Here is a 24,402-nt window from a genome sequence, read left to right on the forward strand (position 1 = left end):
CCGGGTTTCTGCGATGAAATGCGCCCCCACAATTAAAGTTAACTGAGGAAAATGGCTGCCAGCACGTCGGACGGAAAAACAGACATTTGGAACGACAAAAGAGCGCAAGTTGCCAATGAAAATGGCGATAGTGAAGCGAATGATGTGACCGTCTTCGCTGAGAGTCAGGTAAGTTGTTTCAAACGAGCAACACATTTGGAAGTATGTACCGAGACACAAGCGTTTGATCACCTGACAAATCATCATGACATCAGCTGACCTGGCCTGTAGACCCTTCAGGAGTTACTCAGTAAGTTTAGGAAATGTGTACGGAGTGAGGTGTAATACACCTCGGTGACGGTTTTGTACAATAGTAAGGTTTATACAATGTCTGTCTCTCAAGCGGTTTCCATATACACCACTTTCGTATAAGTTCGTATAGCTTCGGTGTAATACTAACGTGTAGAAAGCATGAATTGTCGGCCTGTCAATTTAAAAACATCTTGTTCTGAAAGAAGTGACGCAATAGGGAATTGGTCTAACAGCTTAGTTAGTTTCCTCGTGACAGGTGATACACCCCTCACGTAACATATTGTCGTACTGTTTCATCTCAAAAGCTTCCTTCGAGTTACTCTTCTGGCCAGTGGCATGTCAGGTCATGGATGTAAAAAATAGACCACAGCGTACACGGACTTATGTCTGATCCTAGCTGCAAAATTGTAGCTCTACGGTGAGGCGGTCGGTGAGTTTTGGTTTTTGCGACCTCGCTCACCAGTAGAGCTACAATGCCGAAGGCCCTGTAGCATACAAAATAAGCGCGCCACACATGACGCGGCATTTCATGTAAAATCCCACATATGTACTGCATTTGGTCGTACCGATTTATCACTACTGAAGACTAAACACTATACTACACTAACCTTGTCGTTTATGGGGTTTGGTATTAGCACAGACACGTCGATCGCGTTTTATAAACATTGAGCGTGTTTCAGGGAGCCGCCATTACCGGAAGTTGGTAATGGCGGCTCCAAGAAATGTTTTTGGAACGCGATCGACGTATTTGAACAAATAGCAAACCCCATAAACGACAAGGTTAGTGTAGTATAGTGTTTAATCTTCAGTAGTGATAAATCAGTATGACCAAATGTAGTAAATATATGGGATTTTACATCAAAATGCCGTGCCATGTGCAGCGTGCTTATTTTGTATGCTTCAGGGCCTTCGGCATTGTAGCTCTACTGGTGAGCGAGGTCGCAAAAACCAAAACTCACCGACCGCCTCACCGTAGAGCTACAATTTTGCAGCTAGTCTGATCCATGCCAGTTGTCGCCCATCTTTTGTGGTTGTGTGTAAATAAAACAGACAGTGTGTTATGGAGGGACATGAAACATATTTCTTGTTGAAGATAAAGACATAAAAAACTTTCATTCAGTGTTTCATCCAGGATGGCATCAACAGGGGGATTTTCCTCCCTGAGAAAATTTAGGGGGGATTTCACCAGTTCATGTATTCTACTTTTATCTCTAAGGTGTGACTGACAGTGCACCATTTCATGGGGGGGGGGACTGGTCCCCCTTGACAAATTACTAGGGGGTTCCAGCATGTCAACAGGGGGATCCCCCATCCCCTGTCTAGATGAAACACTGGTCATTGCACTTTGTTTACTTGAAATCCGTGTCATTTTGACATTCCTTGGAGGATGCACATCAAATCAAATGTAAAAGAGGTTTAAAGTTATGATTACAGTTATTGCTATGGTTTGTGTTTATCAAAACCACAATATATCCTACCTTAACAGAAGTAGATTGTGGTCAGTCCTTCCAAAATTAATACCACTAAAACAGACTTGGATCATGATAGATAAGTGATGAAATCTTTGTGGGCATTGATAGGTTATTTTCAGTTTTACCGGTTGGCAACATTGTTTGGGGGGTGGGGAGTTATTTTCCAGCAGCTCCCAATCTGTATTTTATACCAGACTGTCTAACTACCTATTATTTTCCTACTTTTAATTTCAGTGCTTTCTAAGTTGTTCAAAAGTTTTTCTAATAGGCACTGTAAAATATTAAGTTGTAGGTGGCAAAGGCAAGATGGGTGTCCACAGAGGCTGTATCCTTCTTCATAGATGAAAAATGAATATTTTTCTGATGGTAAAATTTCCAGCCAAAATCAGTGAAAAGCTTTCCAATTTGTCCAGTGTACAGCATAAAAAATGAACACTCTTTCACTTTCATTTGACAAGTTCATCTCATATTTGTATATATCAAAGAGTACATAAGGAAAGTATATGTGTACAAATATTCATTTCAGCTGATTTGTTGGCCATTCTAGCTCTGTGTACGTATATCACAAGCCAAAATTTTACAGATGATAAAGTGATCATTAAGTCACTTAAGTTTTTGATTTTCTAAGACTAGGAAACACAAGTGGGAGGGATTGGAAACTACAACATTACCTGCTTGATTTTACTTTGAAATTCAAGTTAAACTTAGATGAAATAGATAAACTTTGCATATCACTAACACTGATCTTTGCATATCACTAACACATAAACCAAGCTGAGACAAATGTGGGATTTACCGAAATGTGTTTACATTGATAGTTTTGCTGCATGATTGTCATACAGCATGATCACTCCATCAGTTTATAAAGTTTGCTTGCATACAAGGCAGGACAGTTTGTTCTGAATGTGATCTGAATGTCAGACATCAATATTTCAATATTTGTATAAACAGATTGGTGAAGAGTGTCTGCAGTGTACAAAAATTTGCTTTATTGTCAAAATAATGTAATTAATAATTAGAATTTTATAAAGTGCAAAGAATTAAAAGACAACACTTTTACATCGATATTATAAACACAGTGTTTTGTACTTTTATAAGAAACATCATGTATAAATGTATTTCCATATCTCTATGTATCTCTATGTTGTGTTGTATTTGTCCATCAGAGTAGCCGTGTACATGTATGTTATGCTACACGATAGATTCCCAAGGTTGAAACATGTTTCTCATCAAGTTTTTGCCAATAAGCTTTTCAGCATCTGACTCTGTTAAGGTACTTGTTTTCAAGAAATGTCATGCTAATACAGTAAGGTGTTTTGTAAGCTTTACCATGTCTGGCAGATACTGTGTTCAGTTGATTTCAAACTTGGCCTTTACTTACATGTTAATTACATTATCTATAATAATTCTAATATTTTAATGGTGTAATTTGAATTTGCTTCATCTGAAATGTTTACTATAAAGATTGGAAGAAAATAACCTTTTCAATGTTTATTTTCAGATATCATATGTAGCACATGAAATAGAAACAATACCAGACTTTCTTTGCAATAAATATGGACCTATAGCCAAGAGGTTAGATCTTAGTTTTAATTGTCTGAGGTAAGTCAAGTTTTTATTTGCCATTTTTACATGCAATAAGTTAAAAGTTTTAGTACAGTTTGAGTTTTACCATAAAGCTCAAAAACCAAAGGTTGTGTATTTCAATAAAATGACCTTGTCAAAGCCCAGCATATCCATTGATAAATTATGATTTATCATGGATGGACCAACAAAAGTTGTCATTCAGACTATCAGTCAGTAAACAAATCCAGTCTGAATTCATTGATACTTTAACACTAGTAGTAAATAATTCTGTTGTCACATACATATAACCTACACCAGTACTCAGTTATGACCATCACAGACCAGCTGACTAAAATGTTTGATTTTAAATCATGAAACCAGTGTTCTTAACAATACTTGGAGTCTTTGAGGTGAGTCAATGTACCGATTTTAATCGGTCAGAAACGTGTCAGCAATGTATTTTAATTGGCTCAGCAACATATACATTCATTCACAAGATCTATATGTACTAGAACAGAGTATGTTCTCAAATTTGAAAACACCATTGGTGTCCATGACCAGTGGAGTATCTTTCTACTTCTTCATGCTAGAAAAATAAACACGTTGTCTGCATAGTGCATCTGAGGCTGCGTTCCACTCGGCCAAAAAATCCTGGGAAGAACACTGATGATAATTAGGGGGGACTTGAAAATTTTTTAGGGTATTGAGGGGGGATCTGAAAATGAAAAAGATTTCAATCATGATTCCTCCAGCAGCCCCCCAACCATTAGTTGGGGGCCCTAAACAATTTTCAAGTCCCCCCTCCCCAATTATCATCAGTGTTCTTCCCAGGATTTTCTGGTAGAGTTGAAACCACTTTGCATAACAATAATTGTTATGGTAATAAGTTTCTATTGTTTACCAAAAATTGAAGAGTGGCAGCCACCACTCTCTGATTGCCCTGGGGAGAACACTGATCATATAGCTGCATATGTATTAGGGATGTACGCAAAGAAAATATAAACATCTATTTGGCAGTTCTGCTCGGAAATGTTCAACACTACCTGTTATTAGCAGTTTGTAGAGCCATATTCCTAAGGCAAGTTCTCAAATTGATTCACTTTTAAAGACATCAGTGGACTTTTTTTATTCTTCTGTCAAAGCCGACTTGAGTTAATCCAACTCGATCTGGCCACGCCAATGGCACCTGCTGAAGAGCACACAAAATGATGACCATGAAAGAGTATGCAAATTGTGAATTCCTATAGGTTGTACAAAATTGACAATACTTGAAGGTTAAAATATTCCATCAAATAAATGTTTTAATTGCTGAAATTTTTGGTAAAATAATGGTAAATTTGGTAAAATTAAAATAATTAATTTTGGTAAAATTAAAATAATTCCATCTAGTCACACATTTTTCATTTAAATTAGAGCTTTACTGTGCATAGTTAAACTTATAGTGTTATTTTACAATGTGAATATGGAAATTTAGAAATCAAGCATGGTGACCCCTATCTCATACGCCAGAACTCAAAAATCCCTGATAACTTTCAAGTCTCCTGGTCTTCCATGTGTTGCTTTCTTGCCTGATCTTGTGTACAAATATGTTTCACCGTCATGAGTGTCACATTACCCGAACTCGTCTTCAGCTACTTCATAGTCAGAGCTATCTCTGTCACTACTGCTATAGTATACAGTAACAGTGACACTGCCTGTAGGCAGTAGCAGGGCAGTAGCTGTATTAACTTTGATGATTTTGACAATAATTTTGTTTAGTTTATACAACTGCATTCTTATTCTACTCCCTACAGTGTGTTGAACTGTCCAGTATTCAGCTTGCCAATACAGCCTGTTAATATGTATCCTGCATTTGTATCATTGACAAATACTTTCAGTCTTGACTCTTATTCCATTATCACCCAATATTCCTATATGCAGGATTTTGTCAACAAACTGAATAATTGCATAGAAGTATTGAAAAACTCATCAACAGTTGCAGCTTCTACCCGATACTAGGCCTACTTGTTTGCTTTATAACAAAAATTCATACATTTTTAGTTTTCGAGACAAAAGTAATGAAATGATACGAACTGGTTCTAGATCTTGTATAATTATGACTAACATTAAAACAATTAAATTCTGTAAAATCTTTTTAAATTTCATTGAATTTCCAACCAAACCTTGGAATCGTAAAAGAGGGAACCAATAAATTTCAGGTCCCGCCCATAGGTAGAGCAAAACTGTCAAGTCCCCCCCCTCTACTACCAAACATTTTCGAACCCCCCATGCATTCCTCCAGCCCCCCTCCCCCTAACTGTGTTTTGTGAACGCACCCAAAGAGGTAATTTATACAAGTAAATTGCGTATCATAGGAATGAAACAACAGAAATCAATGTGTATACAGCTCAGTATCAAACTGTAGTGAGAATTGTGCAACTGTCTTGTTTTCTGAAGGTTTGAATGTTTCAATGAGGTGATACAAAGTGGAATTACACATTAGTCATTACTGTGGCTTTATAGGCACAAACAGCACAAAAGGTGATACAGACTGTTAAAGGGAAAATTTCCACATAACCAAGTGATGTTTACAGTCCTCATCATAAGAAATTTGTTTGTAATAAAGTAGACATAGCCAGGGCCACAAATACAGGAAGTCCAGGAGTTCTGGCTTCCAAAGGGGAGAAATATACATATTTCTAGATGAGAAATTAAGCGGACATACAGTACTGTGTTTTGTCATAAATTTAATGTTGAATATTAATCTCCAAATCAGAAAAAATAAAGAAAATTGATAGTAACAACTCAGAGACTCAATCATCCTTAAAGGGCTGGTAGCTTTAGCGTTTAGGATTTTTTCCAATATTTTTATTCTTTATGTCAACTACAGCTTCTTGTTCTCCTCCCCGTGCATGTTGAGATACCCAGTATTTAGCCTGTCAAATCATCTGTATATGTATACACTGCATTAATGTTGAGATACCCAGTATTTTAGCCTGTCAAATCATCTGTATTTGTACGCACTGCGTTATTATTGTTGACAAGTGAATTCTGAATTCAAAGGTAAACAATAACAATGCATTTTTACATGTACAGATGCTCTGTTGACAAGCTGAAGGATGTGTAATCAGAGAAATTGAAAGTATTGTTGTATTTCTGACTTAGGGATTTTTAAAGTCTGGTATATGAAATAATAAAACATTTAAGAAAAAAGATGGAGTCACCATGTTTCATTTTTCATAAAATGATGTTGAAGAGTGACAGTTTTTTCATGAGAATCAATGAAAAAACCATTAATTCCAAGTTTATACAGTGAATGGAATTTTCACATTCTCCCAATACTATAACATAAAATTAAGACTTTTAACAGTAAAGGTTAAATGTGAATGAATGGAATGATAAATTTGTCAAATTTGCTATTATTACACCCGACGTTTCAGAGATTTATAGTTTTATAACCCTCTAGTGTTGTGGAGTTTGTAAAACTTTTATGAATTTTGAGTCTTGTCTTTTACTTTTCTAAAAGATAATTTTTGGGGTAAGATACCATGCTCAGTTTTTCACAATTTTGAATTCATAAATTGCATATACTTCCCACTTTAACATTGGATAGAAGATATATAGTACATAAATAATGAAGGAAGAAAATAAAAAAAGTGATCATTACTGTTTGTTGATGGGTAAGGTCAAACAAATGGAGCCTTCATTCATGGCAGAACACCAATGAATCAATTAAGGGGGCCCTGCACCCAACACAGCGAATTTTGATCAAAAATCACTTTTTCGTAAGTATTCATTCAATTTTATTTAAGTTGTTAACCCAAGATTAAAATATTGGTTGGATTCATATTTTGCAAAGTGTTCTTACAATGGACTTATTCTGTTGTAAGTTGCGTGATACAGAAGTGTTAATTTATGCAAATGTATGCAAATCACCCGATTTCCTGGCTTCTTTTTCCTCCCAATTTCAAAATTCAAAGACTCTGGCAGAGTCAAATTTTCTGAAATGTTCAAATTATGTTCTTTAAATGCTACATAAAAAACGACTGTTTTGTTTGGCAATAAAGTTCTTATATTTTGAATAAAAAGGCATTTTAATTTTGCTGATCATAATTGTAATCACTTTTTTTGAGTGTCAGTCTTTAAACCCTTGCCATTTTAGAATGAGGATAAATAATGCAAAATAAAATAGTCGTTTTTTTCTACATATACTCTTCTTTCAAGTGAAATATTACATTTCAGAAAATAGCGTAAAGTTTTGACTTAAATTTTCTACCAAAATTGAGGTTTTTTACCCCAAATATACACTCACTTAAACTTTCGAGTAACTACTGCCATCATACTAAACTTTAGAGGCTGCTTTTTGAAAATATATATTATGAGGGGCTTTCCTTGTCACATATGATGAGAAATATTGCTTTGAAAAAAACTGTGTTGGCAACATGCAGCTCCACCTCAATTATCAACCTCTCTTGACAGGACACTTTCTGTAATGATCAACCTCTCTTAACAGGACACTTTCTGTAATTATCAATCTCTCTTGACAGGACACTTTCTGTAATTATCAACCTCTCTTGACAGGACACTTTCTGGTATAGAGAAGTTTCCTGAACTAGAAGAGCTAATTCTGGACAACAATGATCTAGATGACAATCTCCAGTTTCCATCCATGACCAATTTACGGACACTTACATTAAACAAGAACAAAATATCCTTTTAAGTTTACGTGAACATTCAAATGCTACACAGTTGGTAAGAATGTGGTAAGGCGTCCAACTTGAACATGTGGATGTGATTACTTTCGTTTTCATACAGTTAGATAATCAGTGCTTAGAATAGCCAGAGTTAATAGCTGGATGAGTTTCTTCAGGTATAGATCCCATACATATAAATCCCATATACACTATGGATCCCATAAATATAGATCCCGTATACAGTATAGATCCCATGCATATAAATCCCATATACAGGTATAGATCCCATACATAGTGTATAGGTCCCATATACAGGTATAGATCCCATACATATACTAGTAGATCCTATGTACAGGTATAGATGCCATACATATAGATCCCATATATAGATATAGATCTCATACATATAGATCCCATATACAGGTGTAGATCCTATACATATACTGGTAGATCCCATATATAGATATAGATCCTATACATATAGATCCCATTTACAGGCATATCCCATACATATAGATCCCATATATAGATATAGATCCTATACATATAGATCCCATATACAGTATAGATCATATATATATATATATATATATATATATATATATATATATATATATATATATATATATATATATGATACATCAGATGTTTCTTATCTTCTGTGACTCTGCAGGAAAGGGAATACAGATGTGTTCTACTGATGCTGTCAGATCTAACACTTGATGTACATGGTTTAAAAATGCAATATATAAAATCAAAGTCATGTCATTCATAATCAAGATTAAAACCAAGATACGTAGAACTGAGATCATCATGACACACAAGACTGATACCATGATCTGTAACTATCAGGATTAAAGGGATTTGTCATCCTGTTTGTTTCTTATTGATAAACATTACCTCTTCCCAGAAAGTGGTGATGAATTTTAAGCAAATGTGACGCAAATTCAGTGTTTAATACTTGTTTATAGGTCACCAGTTTTGTAGCTTTCTAATTACTGCAAGACTTTGCCTAAATAAACTTTGTTATAATTTCATTTAAAAGAAGTTACTTCAGTAGCTGTCACCATTTTCAATACAGCTGCCATTTTAGAATTTTGGATTTGCACAAGGGATGTTGGGATATGTTGTGTGTACATACCCACAGTATGGGTCCTATATAAGCACAGCCACAGATTGGACAACTTCCTCCCTTTAAGCTGGTTTTAATCACAATGTTTGTGTAGGTGTAAATCTAACCAGAATGAGTGTAAAAACATTATTTGTGTTTAGGAGTTTAAAAGTTGACAAGCTGTTAAAATGTGGTGTCTGGGACATGTAATGTTACAACACAAACCGGCTGAGTTCATAGGAACGAACACTATGTGCAGGAAAAGGGATAATACATTTGATATCACTGGCAAGTGGCTGGTTCCAGGTTGCCACAACGTCTTGCAAGTTTCTAGCTATCTTCGCCCACATGGCATGTATCTAGAGTTCCAAGTTGTGTTTGCTGATCACATGGAAATATTAAAGCATTTAACTCCTTTAATACTCTATCTGAATATCAGCATATGTATTTAACTTTGATTTTGCAAAGTAAGGTGATTTTGAGTGTAGTTGTTTCAGTAATATTGACAACATATCAATAAATATGATATTACAGCTGTACAAGTATGATTATAAAATTTATCCTTCTAGTGAATAAGACTAGATTATTCCATCATTGTATGTGATTGGAATTCTTGAGATGTCCTTCATATCTGATTGACCCATCAAATGATTCATTGCTCATTCAAACATTGTTTAACTGACACAGTTTCCACAACTGAATAGTGTCATTGACATTTTATGAAATATATTGCATGGAAGTATTGTGTCTGGACTTCTTTCAATAAGAACAACAACATCATCTGCCACTATCATTTCTTGCATGTAGCAGTTGAGCTTTGTACCTGTTTACAGTGTTCTGAAATAATTCTCTCAATATACATTCTGTCATTCATCAACCACAGGAGAGGCTGGGCCATGTGACCTTTAGTTAGCATTATACCAATGTGACCCCAGTATTATGGAGATACAAACATCCACTGTTGTAAATCATTGGTATAGCACTCCATGCAGGCTGCCTGCAGCACAACTAACACCAGCTGTACTTTATTATACACTAGTACTTTAATGTAGATTAGACTAATCAGGATATCAATGATACTATGCATTGCCATTTTGCTATTTATTACTTTAATATAGATCAGAAATCTTGGGATATATATCTGTGTTTGAGATACTTTCACTGTATGTACTACTGTAGGGATAGGCATGTGTCATTATTAGCAGCGTGTGGTATCCCATGTGATCATAGTGTAATTCATGATGTATTGGGTCATTCTGAAAGATAAGATATACTAATCTATGCAAGATACTGGTATTTGTTTGCTGTTTGCTACCAGGTTAAGGTGTATAGTTTCTGCCCTTTACCATACACTGTACACACTGTAATACATGTAATGACACTGGTGTACTGAACTTCGTTCAGTCTATTCTGTACTTGTACAGAACCATTTCTACATTTTTATAACATCCATAAACCACAGACATTCGAGCAGCCTGATTTCTATGATTGGTCTGATGTCATAAAATGTGCAGATGTGTAAAACAACCCACCCAATACTGGGAGGTTCACCTTGGGTAGCTGATACAGGTCTGTTGCTTGATGGATGACATTGTACAAAGTACTACAGTGACCCTGACATAGATTGTGTAATATCCTATCCAGGCTACAATTAAAATGAAATGTTAGGAAGTAAGACTACCAAAATAATGGTCAGTCTTCTAAACTTGTAATATTTTGCCTTGATGATGTTATAGATATCTTCAGTTTATCAAAGAAGCCTTGTTGTGAAGAAGGAATGATTTTTTAGTAACAAGAAAGGAGAAATGTCTAATAAAAATGATAGATGGTGGGTTAATCCTATTTTCAGTGTTCTACAATTGATTTCTTAACAGAGTTACATTACAGATATTGATGGTTTTGTTGCCAAGGTACGGGACAACCTTCCATCACTAACTTACCTCAGTCTCCTTGGAAACATAGCTTGCCCAAATGAACTGTCTTCCTCTGATAAAGATGAAGAAGATTATCAACGATACAGGTAACCATAGCAACTAGTTCTCATAGTCAGTGACTGTGTACATTGAAAGCAACAATAGATTGCCATGTTGGATACTGAGCTGTTGATAAACATTTCCATCTCTGAGTCCTCATTAACAGGACCAAATTTGCTAATATGGGGCCACTGTAAGAAGGTGACCGAATTTTGAAATGTAGTGCACTAAGGAAAGTTCTGCCAAAACATTGGTCTATTTAGAACTTACATATATGAGTTGAAATAATAGTTTCATAACCATTATTTTGAATAATTACATTAAAATTTTGGACAGGATACAGTGGGTTAACAGATTGGGCGTTACTGTAAAAGTACTATTTTTGTCTTAAAAATTGATATGGCCTCAGAATTTATCAGTAGGTTCAGAGTTTGCTGATATTTGCTATTGGAACATACAGTTGCTGCCATAGTCACAGTGATTGGTATGCAAATGTCCAGCACGCAATGTGTCCAAATGAATTGTAGAAAATGGGAAAATATATCTTTAGATTTCTAGATGGTGACTGCATTCATAAGTAGAGGAATAAATTTCAATCATTCTTACCTGTTATCCAGCACTGACAATGTAACAGAACTCTACATAAAATTGGTTTACTTGTTTATAGAGAACCTTATATGATCAACTTGCATGCCTTCTTCTTTAAAACAAAAAATCTCTGGCTGGTGATATGGCATGTCTATGAATCAAGCAAATAATGGATTCTTTTTTTGAACGAAAATTGTTCAAAATTGTGTATTCTTATGCATCTCTATTGCTACATCAATGTCAAATTAATGACCAAAAAATAACGTTTTTTGATCATGTTCGAAAATCAAGTAAACTTTGGAATGAGAAAAAATTTACTTCATTCAAAAGTTCAGCATACAAAGAAGGAAATGGAGACTATTGACCAATGAAGCACTTTGAGTGTTTCTCAAATGCATTCAATTTAAATGGATATGAAATTTATGTATTTTAATCTATTAATATCAGTAATGATACTCCAAACACTTTTGGCCCTACCTGCCTATTGCAGAGCCAAACATATTATTTTAAATCACCTATATCAGTGTTTACATGCTAATCGCACATTCTTATTGTGAGTTCTGTTTTATTATAAAGTAATATCAGGTATTTTCACAATGGCTGTTTTCAGACAAGAACAGCCGACACTATATTATAGTTCTCGCTGTATTTTATAAACTGAATCTTATTTTGCAGTCACCGTCAAATAACATGTGATTAGTCACTTTCAAGTGAGAAATAACTCTATCATTTCGCTTCCAGGTTTTTTGTCATCTTTAGGCTCAACAATTTGAAATTCTTAGATTCAAAACCGGTGACAACAGCAGAAAGAGCAGAGGCGAAGCGAGTAGGTTCCTACATGAAAATAATTAAACCACCAGAAGAAATAGTAAGTTTACTTGTAATCCCAGTTTGCTATAAATACTGGTAGCCAAATTCATGTATCTGGTACATTGTTACATTTCTGGATTATGCACAGAATAAGTCCACTGTAAGAACACTTTGCAAAATTGTATTTTCCAGTCACACGTTTGAAAATGTTTGAAAATGCATGGACCATTCATACATATGATTGTAGTATGCTAATAATTCCATATCAATTACTATGGAGTTGTAGTTATCTCATCTCTTGCAAGTAGGCCAAATCATATTCAAAAATAATCTGGAATGCATTTCCCAACATTTGTTTTATCAAAATATTTGATTTAAAGCCCCATGAGCTGTATCTTTTTGTGATCATATGGATTGAGATCAAATGTAGCTTATGTAAAATTGCTTACTGAAATGTGACCACAGAACATTTTTCAAACATTGGTGATGAACACACAATGTAGATTTTAACAACTAAATAATTTTTGAGTTACAACTCAAATATAGCTGTCACAAATACACATAAAGTAAGCACATGAAATTAAATTGACCAAGGCCATCACCAAGGATTGAAATATTGACATTTTCAAAGACAAAATGACTTATTGACTGGAATCCCAAACATCTTTCCAACGATTGGTGGGGATATGTAAAATGTGAAAAGATACAGCTACTGGGGCTTCAATATTCAAAGCTCACAATCTTGACCCATACATGTAGTTCCTCTTTGTAGCAGTACAATAAGAACCATGCACATCACATGAGAAATACTGCTAGTAGAGTTTGTCCAGTCTATGGGTGCGGTAACAAAATTATCATCACAGTACTAGGCATTTGTCACGAAGGGATTATCTTGGGGATGGGGGTGTGGAGGCAAGACGGCTGACTGGAGAAGACCCAAATCAAGGTGTGAATAAATCTGAAATATTTGAATAATAGTATGCTCATGACCTTTGCACTACAACAATTTTGTTTGTATCAGACTGGACAAAATCTGCAAGCCATACTTAGCATGTTCTAAATTCAAACCTGGATTAATCATTGTTCTATTAATCATTTGGATTCTTTTTGAAAACTTTGTTTTTCTTATTGTGTTTGTAAGAAATCTAATAGGTTTTGTAACATCAAGATGTTTGAACTCAACCTTGTCTGTTGAAATAATATATTGAACATTTATTTCTTTGTGTTTAGTTTGATGGTGAGGACAGTCAATCCCCTCCTACAAGTCCTTACACACCTTTACCAGGCTCAGTGAAAGAGGGCGGTCAACACAGAGGTAAGCCCCTTCCTGTTCTCATACTGTACCCTATCTATCTCTATCTATGGGTTCATTCTTATCAGTTTCTACAGCTGATTATTTCCATGGAGATGATGAATGAGAAGTGTAAAATTCATAATGAATCTCACCTGTCATATCCACATGTCAACACAAATTTGTTTGGTTACAGTAAATATTAGTCTGTGCCAAATACTGCACTTCCCCCTTGAGACTGCTTTTGCTCTGTCTTTTCCAATATCCTAATCAAAATTGTCTCACAAGAGTGATTGTCAATTCCTCTTAACAAAGCAAATATGCGCATATATCAAAAACAGCTACTCTACTTCTCTACACTCCTCATATTCCACATATTTTTCAAGTTTCTTGTTTGAGTAACATTAGCCCTTTCATTAAATAGTCACCAAAGAAAACTGTTGATTATCCCAACCTCTAAGCTAACAGGGATTTCATTGGGATATGCGAAAATACAGTTATTTGAACAGATATATTATTAGGGTTGACTTTTCAGAATTGAACTATGCAGATATACATATACACATGTAGTACAGATGTACATTGCATCAGCTTGATCTCACTTGTGCTGTAAAGTTAACAACACTTATTATTAGTCCCCACGGACACCGTCCGGGGGGGACTTATAGGTTTGGTCATGTCCATGCGTGTGTGTGTGCGTGCGTGCATCCGTCCGTCCGTCCGTTCACGCAGATATCTCAGACATGCCCAGGTCAATTTCTTTCAAACTTTGCACAAGGATAGTACCCTACCCCATACAGATGCACGTCGATTTGTTTCACAATGCGATCAAATTTGGTCGTGTTAGAGGACTTTTTAGTTTTCACCTCCATAGACTCCCATGTATAAGGCCAAGAAAATAGTTTCTCATCGTATTCATATTGCAAAAAGGATGCAGTGACACAGTTTTTAGTCCCCACGGATGAAGTCCAGGGGGCTTATAGATTGGGTCATGTCCGTCCGTGAGTCCATCCGTGAGTCCATCCGTTCACGCAGATATCTCAGATATTTTGACAAAATGTCATATGACCTTGGTGACCTTTGACCTCAAATATATATATAACTCAGTAACCACAAGTGCTACACCCTTCATATATGGTATGATGGGACAGCTTATGACGCCACATATTGTACCTCATTAACTATGTGCATATATAATTTTGAGCGAGCCAATAGAGCTAGAGGTCTGATTTTTGGTATATAGGGATAACTTAGCAATACAATTTTTTTGACAAAATGTCAAAAAGAAATGTCAAGAAATAGTGGTCCCACGAAGCTTGCAATTCAACGTAAGAGCACAACTACCGGGCCATAAACCAGACGAAGCTCTTACAACAAAGTGGCGTCAACAAGAAAGACACAGTGGTTTTAAATTTGTTGAGTCAATCAACAACTATCTTCCACTGCATCAGGAAGAAAACAACACACGAATCGACAACACGATCCAGGCAGCCAACGATACAATCAACGAAATCAGCGACGCTGGTGAGAAGAAAAAGGCAAAACAGCTACTCACCAAACACATCGAATCAGCGAAAAGAAGCATAAACAAGGCACATCGCCAAAACAAACGTACCAAGAGTTACACAAAAACCCATACCAAACGGCCCTTTCAGGGCCACCAAATTCTCCAAAAAGAGAACTACCGAAAAAAACAATAAATAAATATCCATAAAATTGGACTCCACGAACAACACAAAAAACAAAACTTGAAAGCTATCTGAAGCTGCTAAACTCGCACTTCTAGAGATACCCTTTCAAACAAGGAAACAAATCATTTCGCGTGCCCAAAGAATCGCGATAAACCAGCTTGCATACAATAGACAAATTACCATGAAAACCCTTCGACAAGGGTAGGAGTATCGTCATTGTCAACACAAAAGATTACGTACACGAATGCGAAAGGCAATTACGAAACATTCAGTATTACACACAACAAGACAGTGACGACACAGAACAAACAATAAACAAAGTACACGAACTATTTAACAAAATGTACGACAACAAACACATTGATCATGATACGTAGAAGTGTCTTGATCCATAAAACATAAAAATCCGTACCCCGCAGTGGTACTTATTGCCCAAAAAATCACAAACCTTCGAAAAATCTAAAAGACACACTAGTCAAAACAAAATTTACAGAAGTAAAGAAACATAGAACAAACAACCGAACCACCAAACGGATTCACAACGAGATCCAAAAATTAATATACTTGCCTCGCTACTCGAAGAGCAAGACCACTAAAATGCATTAAAATAAATTTCACAAACACAAACTAAGGAAAGAATCTACACTGCGACTGATGAGAAACCACACTCGGGTTTCGAAACGCAAGCGTCAAGGGCCACTCTATCAACATTGTAACACCATAGGTCCGGCTGCGTCTCGCCTATAAGCTTTCCCCACACAAACAAAACATTGCCGTACACACTAATCCAAACCTCCCTACAAATATCCGAAGCGAAACAAACATTTCATTAACACAAACAATCGGATAAAATGTAGGAACACATTTTTGCAACGAATCAAACACAAACTCGACACAAAAACATTTTGGATAGTTAGGTGGGGAGCCTCTTTCACATTTTTTACATTTGACCTCGGTGACCTTTGACCTCAAATATACATATTTTTCCATAACTCAGTAACCACAAGTGCTACACCCTACATGTATGGTATGATGGGACAGCTTATGACGCCACATATTGTACCTCATTAATTATGCACATATCTAATTTTGAGCGAGTCAATAGAGCTAGAGGTCTGATTTTTGGTATATAGGGATAACTTAGCAATACAATTTTTTTGACAAAATGTCACGTGACCTTGGTGACCTTTGACCTCAAATATACATATTTGTCCATAACTCAGTAACCACAAGTGGTACACCCTTCATATATGGTATGATGGGACAGCTTATGACGCCACATATTGTACCTCATTAATTATGTACATATCTAATTTTGAGCGAGTCAATAGAGCTAGAGGTCTGATTTTTGGTATATAGGGATAACTTAGCAATACAATTTTTTTGACAAAATGTCACATGACCTCGGTGACCTTTGACCTCAAATATACATATTTTCCATAACTCAGTAACCACAAGTGGTACACCCTTCATATATGGTATGATGGGACAGCTTATGACGCCACATATTGTACCTCATTAATTATGTACATATCTAATTTTGAGCGAGTCAATAGAGCTAGAGGTCTGATTTTTGGTATATAGGGATAACTTAGCAATACAATTTTTTTGACAAAATGTCACGTGACCTCGGTGACCTTTGACCTCAAATATACATATTTTTCCATAACTCAGTAACCACAAGTGGTACACCCTTCATATATGGTATGATGGGAGACCTTATGATGCTTCATACTGTACCTCATTAATTATGCGTATATCTAATTCTGAGCAAGCCCATAGAGCTGGATGTCTGATTTTTGGTATATAGGGATAACTATAGGATAGAAATTTTGTGACCAAATGTCATGTGACCTTGATGACCTTTGACCCGAAATATACGTTTATGTCGATAAATACGTAACCACAAGTGCTATGTCCTTTATATCTATACCCTCCAATTCTGATAGGATATTAGGCCTTAAGATGTCACATCTTGTATCTCAGTATTATGCGCATATGTATTTCTTGGCTGGCCAAGACAGTTAGAGGTCTGATCTTTTTTCCCGATTTAGAACCATAACTTAGACATGCCTCATGTGTTTCAAATTGGGAACAACGACATAGACCTATGTGCCCATAGATCTCAACATATACACTCCAGTGATACTTCTTAATGACCACATTTCCCTGCCCCATCAAGACTAATACTCCTATTACAAGTGGGGACTATGTCATTGTCAATGACTTGTATTCAAAAATTATTCAAAATATTTGTGATTTTTTTAAGTAAAAGCTGAAAAATTAAGAACAAACTGATCAATGAATATTAATTATTGCATCGCTTAATTCAAGTGATGATCAATTGCATTTCTGAGTAAATCATAGAATTACTGACAGAGCATACAGACCCCAGATACAATTTAGACAATATATAGAAATTCTCAAGATCAATGCACACACTGGTGAAGAAGGTCTAATCATGGTAGATCTTATTGCCTAGTTGTCAAAGTTCACTTCCACAGTTTTCCATTGCTGTCATATTGCCTACATGTAGTTGTCAAAGTTCACTTCCACAGTTTTCCATTGCCGTCATCTGTACAGTCCCAGTCTTGGCACACTCAATGGTGGACTGTGCCATTCTGAGTTATTGAGCCACAAGAGGCAGAATGGTGATTGTGCTCCTACAAAATTAGTTCTTATGGTTATTGTTGCCAACGCTATTTTTAACTACTTTTATATATCTCTGCTGATTTTGAGATATTTTATACGTGTTCAATCAACCTTTTGACTGCAAGACTTTTCAATGAGTTTATGATTACTGTGATCAAGGCAATGATTAATGAGGTAATGTAATGTCCATTGAGATAAAGCTTGATGTAACCGAGTAGTGATGTAGACATAATATTGTTAGGTGGGAAGAAGTGTTTGATGTCTCAAATCTTCCAGATTTGCATCTGATTTCCTTTCATTATGAAAATGATTTTCACACGTGTTCATGACTGGTAACAGATCTTTGTTTTGTTAGTCCCCACGGACACCGTCCGGGGGGACTTATAGGTTTGGTCATGTCCGTGCGTGCGTCCGTGCGTGCGTCCGTCCGTCCGTCCGTGCGTCCGTCCGTTCACGCAGATATCTCAGAGATGCAAGGAGCGATTTCATTCAAACTTGGTACAAGGATTACTTCATATGTCATACAGATGCACGTCGATTTGTTTTGTGATATGATCCAATATGGCCGCCAGGCGGCCATTTTATTACGATATTTTCATGTACAGAGCCATAACTCAGACATGTTTCAACCGATTTTATTCAAAGTTGGTACAAGGACATTGACCAGTGTCATAGATATGCATGTCGATTTGTTTTGTGATACGATCCAATATGGCCGCCAGGCGGCCATTTTATTACAATTTTTTCATGTACAGAGCCATAACTCAGACATGTTTCAACCAATTTTATTCAAAGTTGGTACAAGGACATTGACCAATGTCATAGATATGCAAGTGTATTTGTTTTGATACGATCCAATATGGCCGCCTGGCGGCCATTTTATTACAATTTTTTCATGTACAGAGCCATAACTCAGACATGTTTCAACCAATTTTATTCAAAGTTGGTACAAGGACATTGACCAATGTCATAGATATGCAAGTCTATTTGTTTTGTGATACGATCCAATATGGCCGCCTGGCGGCCATTTTATTATGATTTTTTCATGTACAGAGCCATAACTCTGACATGTTTCAACCGATTTTATTCAAAGTTGGTACAAGGACATTGACCAATGTCATAGATATGCACGTCGATTTGTTTTGTGATACGATCCAATATGGCCGCCTGGCGGCCATTTTATTACGATGTTTTCATGTACAGAGCCATACCTCTGACATGTTTCAACCGATTTTATTCAAAGTTGGTACAAGGACATTGACCAATGTCATAGATATGCATGTCAATTTGTTTTGTGATACGATCCAATATGGCCGCCAGGCGGCCATTTTATTACAATTTTTTCATGTACAGAGCCATAACTCAGACATGTTTCAACCAATTTTATTCAAAGTTGGTACAAGGACATTGACCAATGTCATAGATATGCATGTCGATTTGTTTTGTGATACGATCCAATATGGCCGCCTGGCGGCCATTTTATTACAATTTTTTCATGTATAGAGCCAAAACTCAGGCATATCTCAACCGATTTTATTCCAAGTTGGTACAAGGACATTGACCTATGTCATACATATGTACGTCTATTTGGTTTGTGATACGATCCAATATGGCCGCTAGGCAGCCATTTTATTACGATGTTTTCATGTACAGAGCCGTAATACTCAGACATGTATCAAGCGAATTTATTCAAAGTTGGTACAAGGAGATTGACTACTGTCATACATATGCATGTCAATTTGTTATGTGATACGATCCAATATGGCTGCCGTGCGGCCATTTTGTTACGATTTTTTCATGTACAGAGCCATAATACTCAGGCATATCTCAAACGATTTTATTCAAAGTTGGTACAAGGACATTAACCTATGTCATACTTATGTAGGTCTTTTTTGTATGTAGGTCATTCTTGGCCATTGAGCGCTATCTGTATCAAAGTATTTTTATCACAGACCTAATTAATGAAGAGGACTCTATCCTCTCTGAGGACATGTAATCAAAGTACCCATTAACAAGTGGGGACTGTGTCATCAACGATGACTTGTTCATTCTAATTTTCCGACATTCAAGGGAGGTTACATTTACACCGTTTAATAAGAGTTCAAAAGAAAGTCCAGCTGGGCCGTATCATATTATCCAAATCAATCAATCAGCAAAGTTTATATTGCACCAAAATCCATAAATAGTGTTTTGCTGTCTGACATTCTATGGCTAAACCACACTGTATAACCACAGTCCCTCTGGATGGAGGATAGAGGGACTGTGGTATAACCTAGAGATCATGTGCGTTTTCAGTTTTCTTTTGAAAGTTTCCAAGTTTCAAAGAGCAGCTTACTAACTAGTTTGTTATATTTTTTTGTTTCAGGCACATTTGGACAGTGTCGATATATTTACTATGGCAGACACTCTGAAGGCAACAGGTTTATCCGTAACAACGATCTCTGAGGAAGTGAGTCGCAAATTAACATTGGTATTTAGAGATACTAAACAGAAAGTGCCTGGTTCTGATTAGCCTGTCTGCAAGGTCAATATAGCAAGCAGGAAGTGATATTTCCAACCATATTATCCTGCCACGTGTGTTGTCTCAGCCCCTTGTATCCTGTGAACACAAATGAATTCATTTACTACAGTGTACACACATTTTTTATGAAATTCCTTCTGGACAATATGTCACATTTTAACACAGTGGTTTCGTTAAGGGCTGTCATAGGTAACTTTTACTAGGGTTTTGTTATGGTATATCAATGCAATCATATTAGAGGACAACAGAAATGGCACTGGGGTTGCCACACCATAAAAAATATACCTGTGTTCCCAAACTTTAGCAAAAACACTGTCATAAAATCACGGGAGTCACCCTTCACTTCCTTAAATGTTTATTTTTCATATACCTGGTCATTACATCTGGCTCATAAAACTGCATACATTGAACTCAACAGATGCATGTCGTATAAAACTTTGCAGATCGTAAGTCTTGGCAAGCTTAGAAATCCAACAGAAAATTATTGCTGCTTATGATTTAGTTTGTTGTTATTCCATGTGTTGTATGAATCCAATGCTATTGTACATTCAAGACTAGATGAAAAACATATCAAATAGTTGATTGATTTATGATTTATTTGTATAGAATAAAAATTCATCTGAGAATTTGGAAATTTCACTCCATGGTATACCTTTCTCTTACATCATTACAAAAGCCACATAGAATTTATAGCCTCAGTTTTGAAAAAAAAATAAATTAAGAAAGCATAATATTATTTGTTTATTGTTTATGAAAATGTTATTTTGTTTCAATCTGATGGTGAGACTGTATTTAAAGTATACTGCAAATTTGCTATACAAAACAGTGAAGGGGTTGTAGTTTTTAGAAAAGCATTGATAAAACAGTCATTAATCGTAATTTTCAACATTAAAACCTCCAACAAACTAGTGTTATGTATTGAAAGTCTTTTGAGCTGTGAAAGATTCCATTTGTTATTCTACCAGCTAGATTTTCATCTGTTACCTCAGTAATGACAGTTACAATTCCACATGGTCAGTTTCTAGTTTACTGTGTTGGTGATTATCAAAATGTATAAACATCAATAAGATTTAGTGCATAAGCCTCTGATTGTATGTGGACACAACAACATTGTACAGTTCATCATTTTAGACCATATTCTATGGTACCATTATCATAAAACAGTTACATCAACATCAATTTGATCAGAACTATCAGAGATTCACTGTCAATGCCAGATATGCATGGAAAGTTCTTATTTCCAGCAAACTAGGGTCTGTTAGGCACAGTAAACATGCCCTGGTTTGAATCATAACACTTCTGTGCTTTGCATGTTGATTCTGTTGATCAGATCAAAAATCTACTTCTTTGTGTCAAAGTTGGCTGGCTGAAACTTCAATGTTAAGTTAGTATGATTTTAGCATCAACTAAAGTAAACATAAATGAAATTTTATTTAAATTTTTGAAATATTTTTCCCTATTTTCCAAATTGAATTGCAAAGTTTTAGGCTATCTCACTCTCTTGACAGGTTTGCAACTGTGTAACCTTTCTTACTGTACAACAAACTCAGAAAATTTTCCAAAGTGTAATATGGTTCTTTCAAACCAGCATTGCTGGCAAGTTTAGCTGTGCTTATTCTATGAGCCTCACCTTGCATGGTGAGACCATTGAGGACACATCAGCTGCATTGCAGCAAGAAGTGAGTGAATCTGTAAAAACTAATATTTTATAGCTTAGCCACCTACAACATGGATGATGTCATCAAATATGTTGTTTTAAGTGCATAATGAACTGAAAGAATCAAGTATTCTTGCCTTTGTTAAAAAAGTGATAAGCAAATAAAATGTTGTCAACTCAGACAATTCACAAGTCAAATTTAGGAAAATATGTAAAATACATATAAAACTCTGCAGCATTATTGTTTTCAGTTATCAGTAGGTCATTTCTGTGAAACCATGGTGGGTAATAAATAAAGTCTGTATAAATTGTTATACAAACTTAATCTTTTAGGAAAACATAAATACTTCACAGTTTTTACCATTATATCACTACCTTGGTTTCACCATATGATGTTGAAGTCCAAACAATAGCTGTGTGAATATCTAAACTTGATGCATAATTTCCATGTTTTTAACACAACCCTGCAGATATCCATGAAACTTTTTTACATTCTTTTATTTTGTAACAAGATACATTGTTTTGTCGTCTTACTATTGAGCATATGATGGTAGAGTTGGTACCTCATGGCAAACCATGAGGCGATTTGTAGCATCTTTTAAGTAGCAACAATGCAACATGAGAAACATTGTGTAAAATTTCAAATATTTCCAGTCATGTCACTGAAAATTTTATCAGAGAAATTTCATGTACTTTGAGTGGGTATTCTTTTAGTTCAAATCATCAGCATTGAAAGACAGAGAGGAGGCAGTGCATACTTTTTGTTGTCAAAATTTGTTAAATTTTCTGGTGATTTGCTGAGGAGATGTGAAATGGCTCTAAATGTATATTGGCACTGGTAACAGCCATGATTTTTTATTTCATTTAATTTGACAAATCCCTTGGTCCATTATTGTGTCATGCAGTTTTGCAGCCCACTGTAAATTATACTGTTTTTTCAGTATTTATTCTATCATGAAACTCATGGCCAAGCAATGGTAAATACTCTTCTGTACCTGCTTGACTTTCATAAAATTTTACAACTATGCAGAATTGTTGTTACAAAATGATGATTGTATATAATGATTGGAATGTTATTTTAATAATTAAGTACAATGCATAATTTCTGTCAAGTAGCAGAGTTCGTAGAGAGCTATTTATTTATTTCAATGACATAGCATGTATTCAAGCTGCTATAATAACACCTCTTACCTGGTTGTGAGGGCTGTTGCACTTGTTTATTACCCTGAGGGGCCATGCATTATGGGAACCACAGCACTATTCTCCAAGGCCATAGGCCGACAGGTATAGCGATGTGTTGCTGGTAACGCACGGCCAGAAGGGATAATAAACGGGCACTACGGCCCGAAGAAAGACCAGGTTGTAGATGTCTTATAACACATCACATGCTTATGCTTTTAGTTTTATGTTATTGTTTTAAATGTCGTTGTGTTGTATAGGCACTGAAACAATACATCCAGAGAAGTTTACTGGGCGATTTTCTACAGCAGGAACAGAAGTGCCAATTTCTTTACAAAAAGAAGCAAAAATGTACTTAGTGTACTGTATAACATCATCAGTTGCACTTGAATCTCTGCATTCAATAAGCTCTTCAGGTTCCTATGCTATTGACATAGAAAATAGTCTGAGGCTCCTCGTTTATCCTGGGCCTTCTTCTTCTAATCACCAGCCATTTTTTCAAAGCTGCAGACAACACCAGGTGTTTTTCAAAAACTGTTTCCCAAGGGAAATAGTTTTTAGAAAATACCCTCTGACGACATTTTTTTCGAACCAGTAGGGACTAGTCATATCTATTCTCTCATCACGTGATGTGTTTTAGCGAATTGCTTCATGAAATGAGCGTGTGGCGTGTTATACCGTAATAATCAAATGTTGACTTCTTATTTTCAAAGGTGTACATGTAAGTATCACTAGCTTTGATAAGAATATATTTTACATTTTATATATCCAGCACTCACAGCCTGGTAGTGAATCAGGGTTAAAAATGCTCAAATCAGTTGTTGGATTATTTTTCAAGTATTCTGATATCTTTATCACTTTGTTTTATGAATAAATTAGTTACAGAAGCTAAAGGTGAATGAGGGAAAGTGTCAATTTTCAGATAAA

General features: G+C 35.8%; 1 protein-coding gene across 2 annotated transcripts; it reads left to right on the forward strand.

The window, feature by feature from the left end:
• On the forward strand, window positions 1-24,402 carry LOC139122484 (leucine-rich melanocyte differentiation-associated protein-like). 2 transcript variants are annotated; one of them, XM_070687883.1, is made up of 7 exons: window positions 1-168; window positions 3,265-3,365; window positions 7,890-8,016; window positions 10,994-11,133; window positions 12,416-12,542; window positions 13,715-13,799; window positions 20,484-24,402. In XM_070687883.1, the coding sequence occupies exons 1-7, from the start codon at window positions 52-54 to the stop codon at window positions 20,561-20,563; spliced, it is 777 nt and encodes a 258-aa protein (XP_070543984.1). In that variant the 5' UTR covers window positions 1-51; the 3' UTR covers window positions 20,564-24,402. The 2 variants fall into 2 exon arrangements, with proteins under 2 accessions (XP_070543984.1, XP_070543983.1); XM_070687882.1 differs by having other exon boundaries at window positions 9-168; window positions 7,890-8,021; window positions 10,999-11,133.

Source organism: Ptychodera flava, chromosome 22 (assembly GCF_041260155.1).
Source record: "Ptychodera flava strain L36383 chromosome 22, AS_Pfla_20210202, whole genome shotgun sequence".
Taxonomy (NCBI): Eukaryota; Metazoa; Hemichordata; class Enteropneusta; family Ptychoderidae; genus Ptychodera; species Ptychodera flava.

Bases quoted from the DNA above. Each gene is read 5' to 3' on its own strand.
- LOC139122484 (XM_070687883.1), top strand. From the start codon at position 52: ATGGCTGCCAGCACGTCGGACGGAAAAACAGACATTTGGAACGACAAA. The intron at 3,366-7,889 runs GTAAGTCAAGTT...CTCTCTTGACAG, and splicing joins CTTAGTTTTAATTGTCTGAG to GACACTTTCTGGTATAGAGA. The intron at 11,134-12,415 runs GTAACCATAGCA...TTTCGCTTCCAG, and splicing joins GAAGATTATCAACGATACAG to GTTTTTTGTCATCTTTAGGC.